Below are 12,754 nucleotides of genomic sequence, written 5' to 3'. Positions count from 1 at the left end.
CAAGTAGAAACAATTCCCATGAGACCAATCAAAGATGCACCTGTTGGTAAGCAACCTCCAAACCACATCCCAAGTAATCAGATAATTATTGTTTACATTTAATTTCTGAGGCCTCTCAGCTTCTCAGGAGAAAAATCCTAACAAAAGGATTTTCCAGAAAACATGTCTGTGACAATGGGGTGCTGGTGTTGCTGCTGGGGGACAGTCACAACACTCCTGGTGGCTTTGGGAGGAGAGGAAATGCCAGTATCCCTGTGCTTGGTTATGCCTTCCTTTGAATGGCTGGAATTCTCATTTTAGTCCCTTAAATGAGTATTTCTGGCAATTTGTGGCTGGGGAAACACCAGCGTGAACTGCTCATGATGCTGTCCTTGAAGGGGACACGTGTTTGCCTGTTTGTGTGTGCATGTGGCTTCTTTTGTGGGGAGCTCTGGCTGCTGTCACTGCCCCCCGGCGCTGGGAATGGGGCACCGCTGGCCCCGAGGTGCCCAGCCAAGGACCCGGCCTGGTGTCAGCACACCGAGGGCCACAGGATCCCCCGGGAGACAGCAGGTGGCACTGCACTGTCGCTGTCACCCAGAGGGACACGCATGGCATAGTGCATCCCACGGGGATGTCAGTGTGCGTGAAAGGTGCTGGTGTATCCCACAGTCCCGGGTTAGGAGCTCTTCCAGCCGTGGGGAAACTGAGGCACTGGGGAGCCTCAATGTACAAAATACATCTAAGGGCACCTCCCATTGCTGCCAGCAGCAGCCTAGGGCAAATTTAATGAGAACGCAGCCATCTGACCCCAGAAAAGCCTCCAGGCTTGGGAGTTTGCTCCATCAGAGTGGGGTGCTATGAAGGATTCTCCTTCTGTCTCGGTGCCAGCAAATCTTTAACTTCACTTAACATCTCCATGCACAGGGCATGGGCTCCCCACTTCACACCTTACGGAACAGTTCTTAGGCTTGTTTTCCCCCTGGCTTGTCCCCTTCATTAGTCCCTCTAATCTGGGAGTGGCTGCAGTGACCCAGCACTGGCCCCTGAGCTGCCCAGAGGGACAGTGAGGACCCTCCATGCCCCGGTCCCCGTCACAAGGAGCACACCAGGAACGAATGGTCACACTGGGGTGGCTGTCACAGCGGTGCTGGCCACTCACTGTGGGGTCAGTGCCTGCTTGTGGAGTGATGGGGTCAGAGCTGGTGGCTGCAGGGCCCTGCAGCGCAGCACCCACTGAGGTCAATCTTCACTTTCAGTCTCCAGGTGGGATGGGATGTGGTGGCACGGGACAGGATGGACCTGTCCTTCCTGCTGCATCTGCCCCTGCCTGTCCTCAACCCCAGTGTCCCCCACAGCTCCTGGCCAAGCCACAGCTCCCTGCTCCTGGCTGTTAAATAATTCATGGTGAGGCAGAGACAGCGGCGAGACGCCGACTAAAAATACCCGCGGGTGGGCAGGGAGCGGAGCCGGGCTCTTTGGGATGGTCTGGCCCTGCACTCAGCTGGCACAGAGGGCAGCCCACCAGAGCAATGGAGGCCCCACAGCCTCACAGGGCTCTGGAGCACAGCTGGAGGCACGTGGGGATGCTGTGGGCTCGGTGTCAGCAGGCTGGGATCCTGTCTGAATGTGGAATGTGTCCCAGTCCCCCCATCTGGGCAGGAGGGTGCTGGGGACAGGGATGGGGGGCTGAGCTGTGCCAGGAGAGGTGCTGGGAGTGACACTGGGTCACTGCCAGCCTGCAGCCAGCACCACGGGCCTGATCCTGCCCAGCCACTCGTGTTTGAGGCTCTGCTGGTGATTCTGGAGTGGCCTCCACCTCAGGTCAGTCCCCTTATCCCCAGCACGAGGCAAGGGACACTGGGGGACAGTGGGAAGGTGATGGGTGCTGGGGCACCAGGGGGCATGAGCAATGGCCTGGGTTAGCCAGGGCCACAGGAGCCTCCCCCCCTGTCACCTACAGCTCACACACACCCTGCTCCCTCCTCCTCCTCCTCCTTCTCCCTTCTGCACTCCCTCACTCACTGCCAGCACCCAGCACCCCACCAGGAGGAAGGGGACAAAGGGAAGGGGCACCCAGGAGAACACTGGCACTGCCACCTTCAGACTCCCAGGGCCACCCAGGACACCCAAGGGTGACTTTCCCATCCCTTGGGGGCAGAGGAACAAGGCTGCAGCTGCTCCCTAGCTCTGTGTTGGTCTGGATGCTCTTCTGGGGGTTGTTTCTTTACCCTTTTCTGCCTCAGATCTTTGGGACTGTGGTTTTTTATTCATTCCTGCCTGGAAAGCAAGAGTGCTTAGCCTGTTCTTGCTTCTGCCACAAGAGCTAGGTGCCAGGGATGGGGGGCAGGCCAGGTGCCCCAGCATAGGGAACAGTATTTGGTGTCCTGAATTCAGAGATGCCTCCAGTAAGGCAGAACAAGCATTCAGCTGCTGAGGCTGGGAGCATTGCTGGTTTTCCCAGACACAAGCTGAAGGAGCCCATCCCAGCTCTTCCAGGTGCATCCTAGTTTTGGGATCAATGATTTTATCAGCGTTGCTTCGTTCCCTTCCCCACCATCCCCGCAGGAGCCGGTCCCCAAGCCCAGCCGTGCCTCATTCCCCCCACAACGATTGCTCTTGGGTCACTTTTTCCAATCCCTCCCCTCTCGGCCCCCCACCGACGTCGGCGGCTCCCGCTGCTCCATTGGCGCTGCCGTCCCCACGGGGCCGATCCCCATCGATCGCCTTTGATTAGCGCGGGCCGGGCTCCCGGGTGCCCTTCGTGCCCATGCCTCCCACCCGCCTGGCCGAGTGCCTGCGAGCCTGCGTGGGCAATGCCCCGGCCCCAGCGCTGCGCCCGCCCTGCCGGACGCTGCCCGGGCCCGGGGGGCTGGGGGCGCCCATGGTGGACACCCGGAGCTCGAGGGGCAGCTGCCGCCTGGGCCGCAGGGCCAGCTGCAGGCAGGTAGGAGCAGGGGACACGGCTGGGGCACACCGGGAGTCTCCGTGCGCTGGGGCTCTGGGATGTGGGAGCGGCTGGGGCTTGTTGTGGGATGGGGGTACAGGGATGGATCTGCTTTGGATGGCAGCATCAGGAGCCCTTGGGAGACCCTTGAACAAGAAACCTTGATCCTTCCTGTCAGGGCAGGATCACTGACAGGATCACTGCTCATCACTGTTGCCTTGGGATATATGGATCCTCCTTTCTCCTCTCTTCTCTTTCCTCTGTCCTCTCCTTTGCGGCCCAGCAAAAAAGCTCCCTTTTAGCTGGGGGCTCAGTGCCAGGAGAGAGAATTGAGGTGTCCCTCACCCTCCTCTGCAACTGGCACTGGTCCCAGCACCACAGGGACACTGGGGGACAACAGAGCAGCAGAGGCAGGAAGGAGATCCAGCTGCCTCCAGCTCCAAATAAGCCCCTTCATGCCACCACCCCTCAGCAGCCAAAGCAGGGCAGCCCCACCCCTCCCACACCCAGTGTCTTGTGTTGTGTCCCCACAGTGGCTTTAGAGCCACCAGGAGCTGGCATCGGTCCTGGGGGGGAGGTGGGCCAGGCCTGGACGTGTGGGGAACTCTCCAGAGCTGTGGAGTGTCCCCATGAAAGCAGCGAGCCGTGGGGACATGTGACAGCATGGGAGGATGCTCACAGGTGGCCCAAGCTGTCCCTCTGCTTGGAGGACAAGTGTGCCAGAAGGACATCCAGGGGAAGGAAGATACTTGCTATGGCCAAGAAAGGCTTGCAGGATGCATAATATGCTGTCACCCTCGGGTGACACAGCCGTGTGAGGGCATCTCCAAGCTGCCCATCCCATAGCCCTGCACCAGGGACTCCCAGCAGCTCCCAAGCAGGTGGCACAGAGCTGAGGGCAGAAGGAGGCTCAGCAGCAGGCACCTTCCTCTCTGCTGGGTCAGATGGCCATAAAGCAGATAAGAAGCTGCCCCAAGGGTGCTGAGACCATCAGAGACAAGGACCTTGGTGTCAGCCACAGTGGGAACTGGACAAACACAGATGCAGCCAACAAAGGTGAAAAAGCTTTAGGAAACCATTGTGTGCTCCTTGATGCTCTATCAGTACATGGAAGTCCCTTGCCTGGTTCCTGGCATTATCCAGCCTCTCTCCTGGCCTCGCATCCTCCTCACACCCCTCTCCTGGCAGGTGCTGTCCCTGGGCGCCGACGTCCTTCCCGAGTACAAGCTGCAGGCGCCGCGCATCCACCGATGGACCATCCTGCACTACAGCCCCTTCAAGGCCGTGTGGGACTGGCTCATCCTCCTGCTGGTCATCTACACAGCCGTCTTCACCCCCTACTCAGCCGCCTTCCTGCTCAACGAGGAGCAGGTGGAGGAGAAGCGCTGGGACTGCAGCTACTCCTGCGACCCGCTCAACATCATTGACCTCATCGTGGACATCATGTTCATCGTGGACATTGTCATCAACTTCCGCACCACCTACGTCAACATCAACGACGAGGTGGTGAGCCACCCCGGCAAGATCGCCATCCATTACTTCAAGGGGTGGTTCCTCATCGACATGGTGGCTGCCATCCCCTTCGACCTGCTCATCTTCCGCTCTGGCTCTGATGAGGTAAGAGCAGGGTCCATCAGGACAGGAGGGGATGTGTGGATGGGCAGGGAGAGATGTATGAGAAAGAAGGAAAGGGATGTGGGCGGTTTGATGTAAGTGGTGGATGGCTAAATCCCTGGGGAGATAGGTGGTTGGTCACAGGGTGGAGAAGGGTGTCTTTACAGGTTTTTAAGCAGCTGGGTCAGGCAGTCCCCATTCTAAGTGTTCAGAGTGGATCCACTCCCCTTGTTGAGGCTGACCCAGCAGAGCAGGCTGGGGGCACAGTTTAAGGGCTGACCCCACACTCCAGTGAGGGTGAATTTGGGGGTGCATTGCCAGGCAAACTCAAATGTTGGCAGAGGGATAACCCTGTAGTTACTGTACTGCCTGGAGGCTCCACATCTGGGAGTGAAAGGCAGCACTTTTGGGAGCAATGTCTGGCAAGGCGAGGACCCATATGGAAACACGGGCTTGGCCTTGGCTCTTCTCACTTGCTCACCTCTAATCCCAGAGCTTGTTGCCTTTATGATCAGCAGAGGCAAGCTGCCCTTCCTGTGCTGTGACTCATCTGACCCAGTTCAGAGGTCACCTCCAGGACAAGGTGATTCACACTCTAGAAATGCATTTTTATCCTTCAAAGGAAGCACGGCTCAGCTGGGAACATGCCTTTGGAACATGCCATATTTATCCTTTGCTGGTCCCTGAGGTGTCTCACCTCTCCCCTGCAGACCACCACCCTCATTGGCCTCCTGAAGACGGCCCGGCTGCTGCGCCTGGTGCGGGTGGCACGGAAGCTGGACCGCTACTCGGAGTATGGAGCAGCCGTGCTCTTCCTGCTCATGTGCACCTTCGCCCTCATCGCCCACTGGCTGGCCTGCATCTGGTACGCCATCGGCAACGTGGAGAGGCCCTACATGGAGCACAAGATCGGCTGGCTGGACAACCTGGGTGACCAGATCGGCAAGCGCTACAACGACAGCGACCTCTCCTCTGGCCCATCCATCAAGGATAAATATGTCACTGCCCTCTACTTCACCTTCAGCAGCCTCACCAGCGTGGGCTTTGGCAATGTCTCGCCCAACACCAACTCCGAGAAGATCTTCTCCATCTGTGTCATGCTCATTGGCTGTGAGTGCCCGCGCACGTGCCGCTGTTCCCATCCCTGATTCGGAGGTTGGAGCATCTCCCTCTGCCTGTGCCTCTTCCGCACAGACAAATGGATGGGGTGATAGGAATACATGTTTTCAGGTCCTGGTAGATATGGGTTTTGGGAATCTGCTGGTTCCAGGTCTCGTGTAGCTGGACACGCACCTCGCCATGTCCCGCTGAGCCCTGCCCTCTCGTTTCAGCTCTGATGTACGCCAGTATCTTCGGCAACGTCTCAGCCATCATCCAGCGCCTCTACTCGGGCACAGCACGCTACCACACGCAGATGCTGCGGGTCAAGGAGTTCATCCGCTTCCACCAGATCCCCAACCCCCTGCGCCAGCGCCTGGAGGAGTATTTCCAGCACGCCTGGTCCTACACCAACGGCATCGACATGAACGCGGTGAGTACGGGCAGGCAGGCCCTGTGTCCTCACAGCACCTTGTCCTAAACAACACGGCGTCTAGATCTGGGTACACCCAAACATTTCCATCCTTTGGATCAGGATGGAGGCAGGAGACTTGGGAGGCTGGAGACAGACTTTATCCTTACACCTCCTGCATTTCCACCTCCTGCATCCCCCTTTCTCCTTCTCTCCTTTTTCTGCCCATTCCTTTACATCTACCCAGAGGTTTTCCAGGATCATGAGCACATGTCTTGGTCAGAGAGCAGGTTTGGTGGGGAGCTGAGAGTCCCTCTTGGCACTGAGCACTTTCAGGCTGGTGTCTGTTGGTGTCACAGGAGCAGAGCAGGTATCGATCCAGCTCCTCTCCACACCACCGGTTGCTAAGCAAAGTGCATCCTGCTCTCGCAGCAGGGAAAGGAGGGCATTTAAATAAACCTCGATCCATTTTAATTAGAGCCCAGAGAGGCAGCTGTTTGTTAGCAAAGGGGGATCAATGGCGGAGCTGTGCTGGAGAGGCGCCGTGTCTCCGAGCCGACAGTGCCAGGGCTCCGTGGGGATGAGGATGCGGCTCAGCCGAGGTGTTCTGGGCTGGGGACTGCACTCACAGCCCTGGGATTCAGTGCACAGACACGATGGCCCAGCCAGCAGCAAGGCAGAGGAATGAGAAAGGATAAGGCAAGGAGAGACATGAGGCTTCATATTCCTGGACTCTTAGCCATGGGGAGGTTATCAGCCCACTCATTCCCTGCTAATGCTCCTTCTTTTCCTTAAGATTTGATCCTGAGCAGCATCAGGACACAGATTTGTATGAATTCAGCATCTCCCTCTAAAGTTGCTGCTGCCACGTGAAACAAGTGGGCAGCATCTGAGGGTTTGCTGCTGGGAGAGCTTTGGGTTAAACCTTTCAGGTGGAGGGGGCAACCTGGGCTGGACATCAGTGGCAATAACGAGAAGCAGTGCCACCCTACCCAAGCACAGGCGCTCTTGGCTTAGTACAAACCCAGGTCACACATCCCCAGGGAGAGCTGAGCTTGCAGCTCAGCCATGCTGCTGCTCACACCAATTCCTGCTGGCTGCTGCAGAGACACAGCGTGATCTCATCAATCACCCCACAGCCTGATCAATTCGTCCACCCCTGATTTCCCAGTAGGGAAACACTTCTGCTAGCATGGGAGATCAAGCTGAAGCCAGGAACAGGTCGTGCTCACCAGCCCCAGCATGGCTGTTCCAGATTTGGCCACCAGCGGGATGTGAGCAAAGAGGACAGCAAGGAGGACCCCAGGGCCATATGCTGCTCTCCAAAAAAAACCCAAACCCAGGTGGTTTTCACCTTGGCACTGTGAGTCATTGGTGGCAGCAGCTTTCTCCATATTGTGAGTTTTACCTTGATGTCACCTTCAGATGCAGCTTTTGTTCAACATGAGGTATTTGCACAGGTATATTTAGCTGTCAGTGCACACAACTGTCCTGTGCTGCTGTTTCTTGGCATTCAGGCAGGTGCTGTTTAATTAAGGTTTTTGTGCTCTTTGTGCCAGTTTCTGCTCTCATTCATCCAAGATTAGTGGGCGTAAAGAAGAAAAAGGGGATATGCCACCAGTGGGTATAAATAGATTGAGCTGGTTACTTTTAATTATTGCTTGGGAGTGCTGTTGTCCCCAGCCACAAGCAGTGAAAGCCAGCGACAGGCAGGGATCCACCAAGGGAAGATCAAAAGATGATCGAAATCACGGAATCACAGAATGGTTTACGGTTGGAAGGGACCTCAAAGCTCAAACTGTCCCACTCCCTGCTATGAGCAAGAACATCTTCCACTAGACCAGGTTGCTCCAAGCCCCATCCAGTCTGGCCTTGAACACTTCCAGGGATGGGAAAATGTCCCCACCTTTGGCTTTCCGGGCACACGGTCTCCCTGTTTGGCCCCATTGTTTCATGCTGAGTGCCATACAGCCTCTCTCAGCTCTGTCACAGCACTCCCTCCCAGGGACAGTGGCATGATGGCATCTCTCCCTGGCTCTCCACAGGTGCTGAAGGGCTTCCCTGACTGCCTGCAGGCCGACATCTGCCTGCACCTGAACCGCACGCTGCTGCAGAACTGCAAAGCGTTCCGGGGAGCCAGCAAGGGCTGCCTGCGCGCCCTGGCCATGAAGTTCAAGACCACTCATGCCCCACCCGGAGACACCCTGGTGCACTACGGAGATGTCCTCACCACCCTCTACTTCATCTCCCGGGGCTCCATTGAGATCCTCAGGGAAGACATTGTGGTGGCCATCTTAGGTGAAAAAGTCCTTTCTTCTGCGAGGGGTGACGGGCGAGGGGCAGAGGGTGGTGAGCAGTAGAGGAAGGGTGGAAGGTGAGGGTAAAGGACTTCCCCACATATCGGGGAAGGGAAGGTTATTCCTCAGCATCTGATGGGTCCCCATGCCAGTGGATAGGGAAAGGAAGATCCCTGGGAGATGCCAGGGGGAAGCTGCAAAGGAATGAGGAGTGCAGGGCATGGCTCAGCAGTCTCCAGCCATCACTGATGCCCCACTGGCCTGGCTTGGTGTCACCATCACTGGTGGCTTTTACAGTGTTATCCCCAACACACAGTCAGGGTTGGGTTTGCTGGGCATCCCCTTGTCCACAAGCTCCAAAATAAAGGGTGCTGGGCCAGAATAGCTGGAGCAGTAGTGGGTGCCCACATGTCCATAATGAGCTGTCTCTTGGCACAGGGAAGAATGACATCTTTGGGGAGCCCATCAGCCTCTATGCCCGCCCAGGGAAGTCCAATGCTGACGTGAGGGCCCTGACCTACTGTGACTTGCACAAGATCCAGCGTGAGGACCTGCTGGAGGTCTTGGACATGTACCCAGCCTTCTCTGACAACTTCTGGAGCAACCTAGAGATCACCTTCAACCTGCGAGATGTGAGTGCCAGGGCTGCCCCAGGGAGCAAATGTGGTCAGTGCTTAAATTTGGCAAGTGGGAGGGCTGAAGCAACGATGTCAGGAGGTGCAACAGCCACATTTCCCAGGACATTCTCCAGGGAGTTCTGATTCCCCCACAGCAGGACACGTCTACTTTTATAGTGTGTGACTGAACTTTGTCCTTTCCTGACATTTTGTTTCAGAGACCTGAAATATAGCCAAGAAGGTAAATTCCCTCCATGTTCTGTCCCACTCTGGGATGTCCTGCCACTTCTCAGGGTGCTCCTTCCCTCCCCATGGCCCTGTCACACTCACCTCAGTCTCAGAGCAGCAAGGACAGCTTCAGGAATCCCTTGAGCTCTGACACCAGTCCAGGAGGCACAGGGTGGGATGGGGCAGTGGTGAAGAGGACATGGCGAGGGCTGTAGCCCCCGTGGCACGCATGGATGGGACATGGCAGCCTTTCCCTGATGAGCAGCCCCTCTCGTTCCTCAGGCAGACAGCGTTCCCCGCTCACCCCTCAGCGAGGAGTACGACTGCACCTACCGCCGGGCTCGCCGCCGCAAGCACTCCCCGTGCCAGCCCCACAAGCCCGGTGAGTGCCCCTGCGTGGCAGGGTGGGACAGTGCCATCAGTGTCCATTACTGCCCTGCCAGCCCCACAAGCCCGGTGAGTGCCCCTGCGTGGCAGGGTGGGACAGTGCCATCAGTGTCCATTACTGCCCTGCCAGCCCCACAAGCCTGGTGAGTGCCCCTGGGTGGCAGGGTGGGACAGTGCCATCAGTATCCATTACTGCCCTGCCAGCCCCACAAGCCCTGTGAGTGCCCCTGGGTGGCAGAGCCTGCCTGCAGGGCAGGATTGCCATCAGTATCCATTACTACCCAGGAGCTGCCCCAAAGCAGAGGTTGCTGGTGTCTCTGTCCCTGCAAACCATCCTGCAGGCACCCAAGCTGCCTCCCCTCTCTCCCCTTGGGGTGCCCCAGCCCTGCAGGCATCCAGAGGGAATGGGGGGCTGTGTTTTTCACGTGTGGTAGTCCCCAGAGTGACCTGCTGTGCTGTCCCACAGACCCAGACACGGGCATCTCTGACCCAGAGCAGTATCACACCTACTCCGAGCTCACCAACCCGCAGGAGCCGCTGAGTAAGGACCAGTGGGACGACCTGGGCAGCAGCACCTCTCCCTGCTCCCAGGCCAGTGATGATGAGGCCAAGACTGGCAGCCCTGTGAAAGCTGAGCCCTTCCCCACACCCAAAAAGGATGACTTGGCTCTGCCCTCGCTCAGCCTCATCACCACCAGCGCTGGCAACACGGAGCTTGGCAAGCAGGCAGCAGAGAGCAGCCAGTCCTACACAGGTACCCAGGGCTGCAGGCTGGGCTGGCAGGAGGCTGGGGAGACATGCTTGGGTGTGGTGGCCTTGTCTTGGAGCAGGGATAAGCTGCTCATGTGCATTTGAGGGGAGCCACACTCCAAGACCAAGGGTCTTGGCTGCCTTTTGTCCCCAGCTGGATCTGCTGTGTCCTTCCTCTGCCACTCCATGTGCTGGTGGCTGTCTATGTGTGTTGGGGATGGCTCTCCATGTGTGTTGGGGATAGCTCTCCATGTGTGTGGGTGGTGGCTCTCCATGTGTGTTGGGGATAGCTCTCCATGTGTGTGAGTGATGGCTCTCCATGTGTGTGGGTGGTGGCTCTCCATGTGTGTTGGTCATGGCTCTCCATGTATGTCAGGGTGGTGGCTCTCCATGTGTGTTGGGGAGAGCTCTCCATGATGTCACTGGTGGCTCCACGTGTGTGTTGGTCATGGCTCTCCATGTGTGTTGGTCATGGCTCTCCATGTGTGTCAGCTGACAGAATCTGAAGCATCTCCACTGGGGCTGGAGGATGCATGGACAAGTGCTGAGGTGTCTCCTCTCCTTCCAGCCACTCCCCTGGATATTCCCAACATGTTCAGCTTCTGGGAGGACCGGCAGGCAGCCCACCCTGCAGAGCCCCTGCAGCACATCTCGCTGGTGCACAGCTCGCAGGACGTGCCCCTGCACGGCGACTGCAGGCCAGGGCACATCGAGTCCAGGCTGGAGCTCCTGCAGGCCCAGCTCAGCAGGTGGGCAGGGGTGGAGAGGACCTGGGGGACTCTGGGGCATCACTTTCTGTTTTCTAGAGGTGGCTGCAGTGGGCTCTGTGTGCAGCAACCTCTGGGACACTGCATTCCTGGGAAGGGGGTGGGAGTGCTTTGCAAATGCAGCGGCTTCTCAAAGGGCAAGTCCTGACCCTGACTGCAGCCCAGCCCCTCATCTGCTGCTGTGCCACCACCCTTGGCATCTGTCACCACCCCCAGAACCTCCCTGACACTTTGGGTTCTGCTGCCCTTGTTGAGCTCATTTCACCACACACTTGTGTTTGGGTGTCTCTCCAGTGCACCATCCTAGCTCTGGGGGACAGATCTGCCCACTCTGTCAGTGATGCTGTGACCGTGTCCTGCAAGTGGGGCTGTGCCCACTCCTGCCAGAGTTGTTCACTTCAAGGACAAGGCAGAAAGAAGAGACTTCTACTTTTCTGTTTTCTTCTGTTCCCGAGTTAAAAGTGGTTGGCACTAACCTGCCTTGCTCCATCTGTCAGCACAGGCAGCTGGCTTGGAGAATTGATCCAGATTAAAACTAACCATTGCAATTTTTTCCCCCCTCCAGGGTAATTTTAGCTTTTTTCAAATCCCTGCTCCAGATCCCAGTTTGGCTCCACATAAAATTGGGCAGAGGATGATTGAGTGTGGCAGGAGAGAGATGGCAGGATTGATCTCTCTCTCTGGCAGTGCTGGTTTGAAGCTCTCTAAAAACCTCAACAAGCAGCAGGCAAAGCATCACTGCCCTGGGGTAGCGGGATTGGCACCTCCTCCCAGTGCCTCCCCTGCCCAGCTGCAGGATGCAAAAGGGTTCTCTGGCTGCTCTGTCCCCAGGCTGGAGTCCAGGATGTCGTCAGACATTCATGTAATCCTGCAGCTCCTGCAGCGCCAGCTGTCCCAAGTGCCGCCCGCGTACAGCCCCATCTCGCCCAGCTCCCAGAGCCTGGCCATGTACGGCATCGTCCCGCGGAGCCTGGAGCCGCTCGGCCCCTGTGCAACGCTGCAGGACCAGGAGCTGCCCACCCAGGAGCAGGTAAGGGCACCCCTGATGGCTCAGCACCCACCAGGGTCCTTCCGTCCCAGCCCCGAGTTCTCTCCAGGCCAGGCACAGCCAAACACTCATTGGGCCCAGCAAAGCCACGGGGTCTTGACTTGGGAGCAGATCTGCCCAGTGCATCACTGGGTTTGGGGCACAGCTGCCATCCCCAACACTGCCAGGTTGCCCCATCAGTAGGGAAGGAAGTGGGTTCCTCTGCTCTGAGGCTCCCTCAAGTGAAAAATAACATTTTGGGGCTTGGAGCCTGATGAGGAGAGAGTGTGGCTGCTTTATTTTGCTTTTACCATAACTCATACAATTCCTCGTTTCCCACCAGAGCCCGAGCTACACGGAGGTAGAAAAGTTCCACTTGAAATCCAGGGACTCCTTGTCAAGCGGGATGCAGCTGTCTGTGTCATCTGACAAAACCCTGACCGTCTACTCCGAGCAGGAGCACCACTCCCCACCTCTCCCCAGCCCAGAGCCTCCCCACCAAAGGGCACCAAGCACCCAGGGACTCTCGAAGGGCTCTCGTTTCCCTTCCCTCCCCGAGCACTTGGAGGCATCTTCCGAGCACCAGGACATTCAGAGACACCTCTCCGACCCCGTGCTTCCTGCAAGTTAG

The 12,754-nt window shown here is 57.6% G+C and overlaps 1 protein-coding gene across 2 annotated transcripts in view; it reads left to right on the top strand.

Moving 5' to 3' along the window:
- KCNH6 (potassium voltage-gated channel subfamily H member 6) overlaps window positions 1-12,754 on the top strand; it is a 31,931-nt gene extending 19,177 nt beyond the window's left edge. For both annotated transcript variants that reach the window (XM_077190758.1, XM_077190759.1), the window contains 10 exons: window positions 4,115-4,543; window positions 5,251-5,650; window positions 5,872-6,071; window positions 8,096-8,348; window positions 8,786-8,979; window positions 9,475-9,574; window positions 10,046-10,333; window positions 10,898-11,078; window positions 11,928-12,126; window positions 12,467-12,754. In XM_077190758.1, the coding sequence (XP_077046873.1) occupies window positions 4,115-4,543; window positions 5,251-5,650; window positions 5,872-6,071; window positions 8,096-8,348; window positions 8,786-8,979; window positions 9,475-9,574; window positions 10,046-10,333; window positions 10,898-11,078; window positions 11,928-12,126; window positions 12,467-12,754 (2,532 nt within the window). The remainder of the gene's footprint in view (window positions 1-4,114; window positions 4,544-5,250; window positions 5,651-5,871; window positions 6,072-8,095; window positions 8,349-8,785; window positions 8,980-9,474; window positions 9,575-10,045; window positions 10,334-10,897; window positions 11,079-11,927; window positions 12,127-12,466) is intronic.

This window comes from Agelaius phoeniceus, chromosome 26 (genome assembly GCF_051311805.1).
Source record: "Agelaius phoeniceus isolate bAgePho1 chromosome 26, bAgePho1.hap1, whole genome shotgun sequence".
In the NCBI taxonomy this organism is placed as follows: Eukaryota; Metazoa; Chordata; class Aves; order Passeriformes; family Icteridae; genus Agelaius; species Agelaius phoeniceus.
This window is presented reverse-complemented; position numbering and strand designations above follow the sequence as displayed.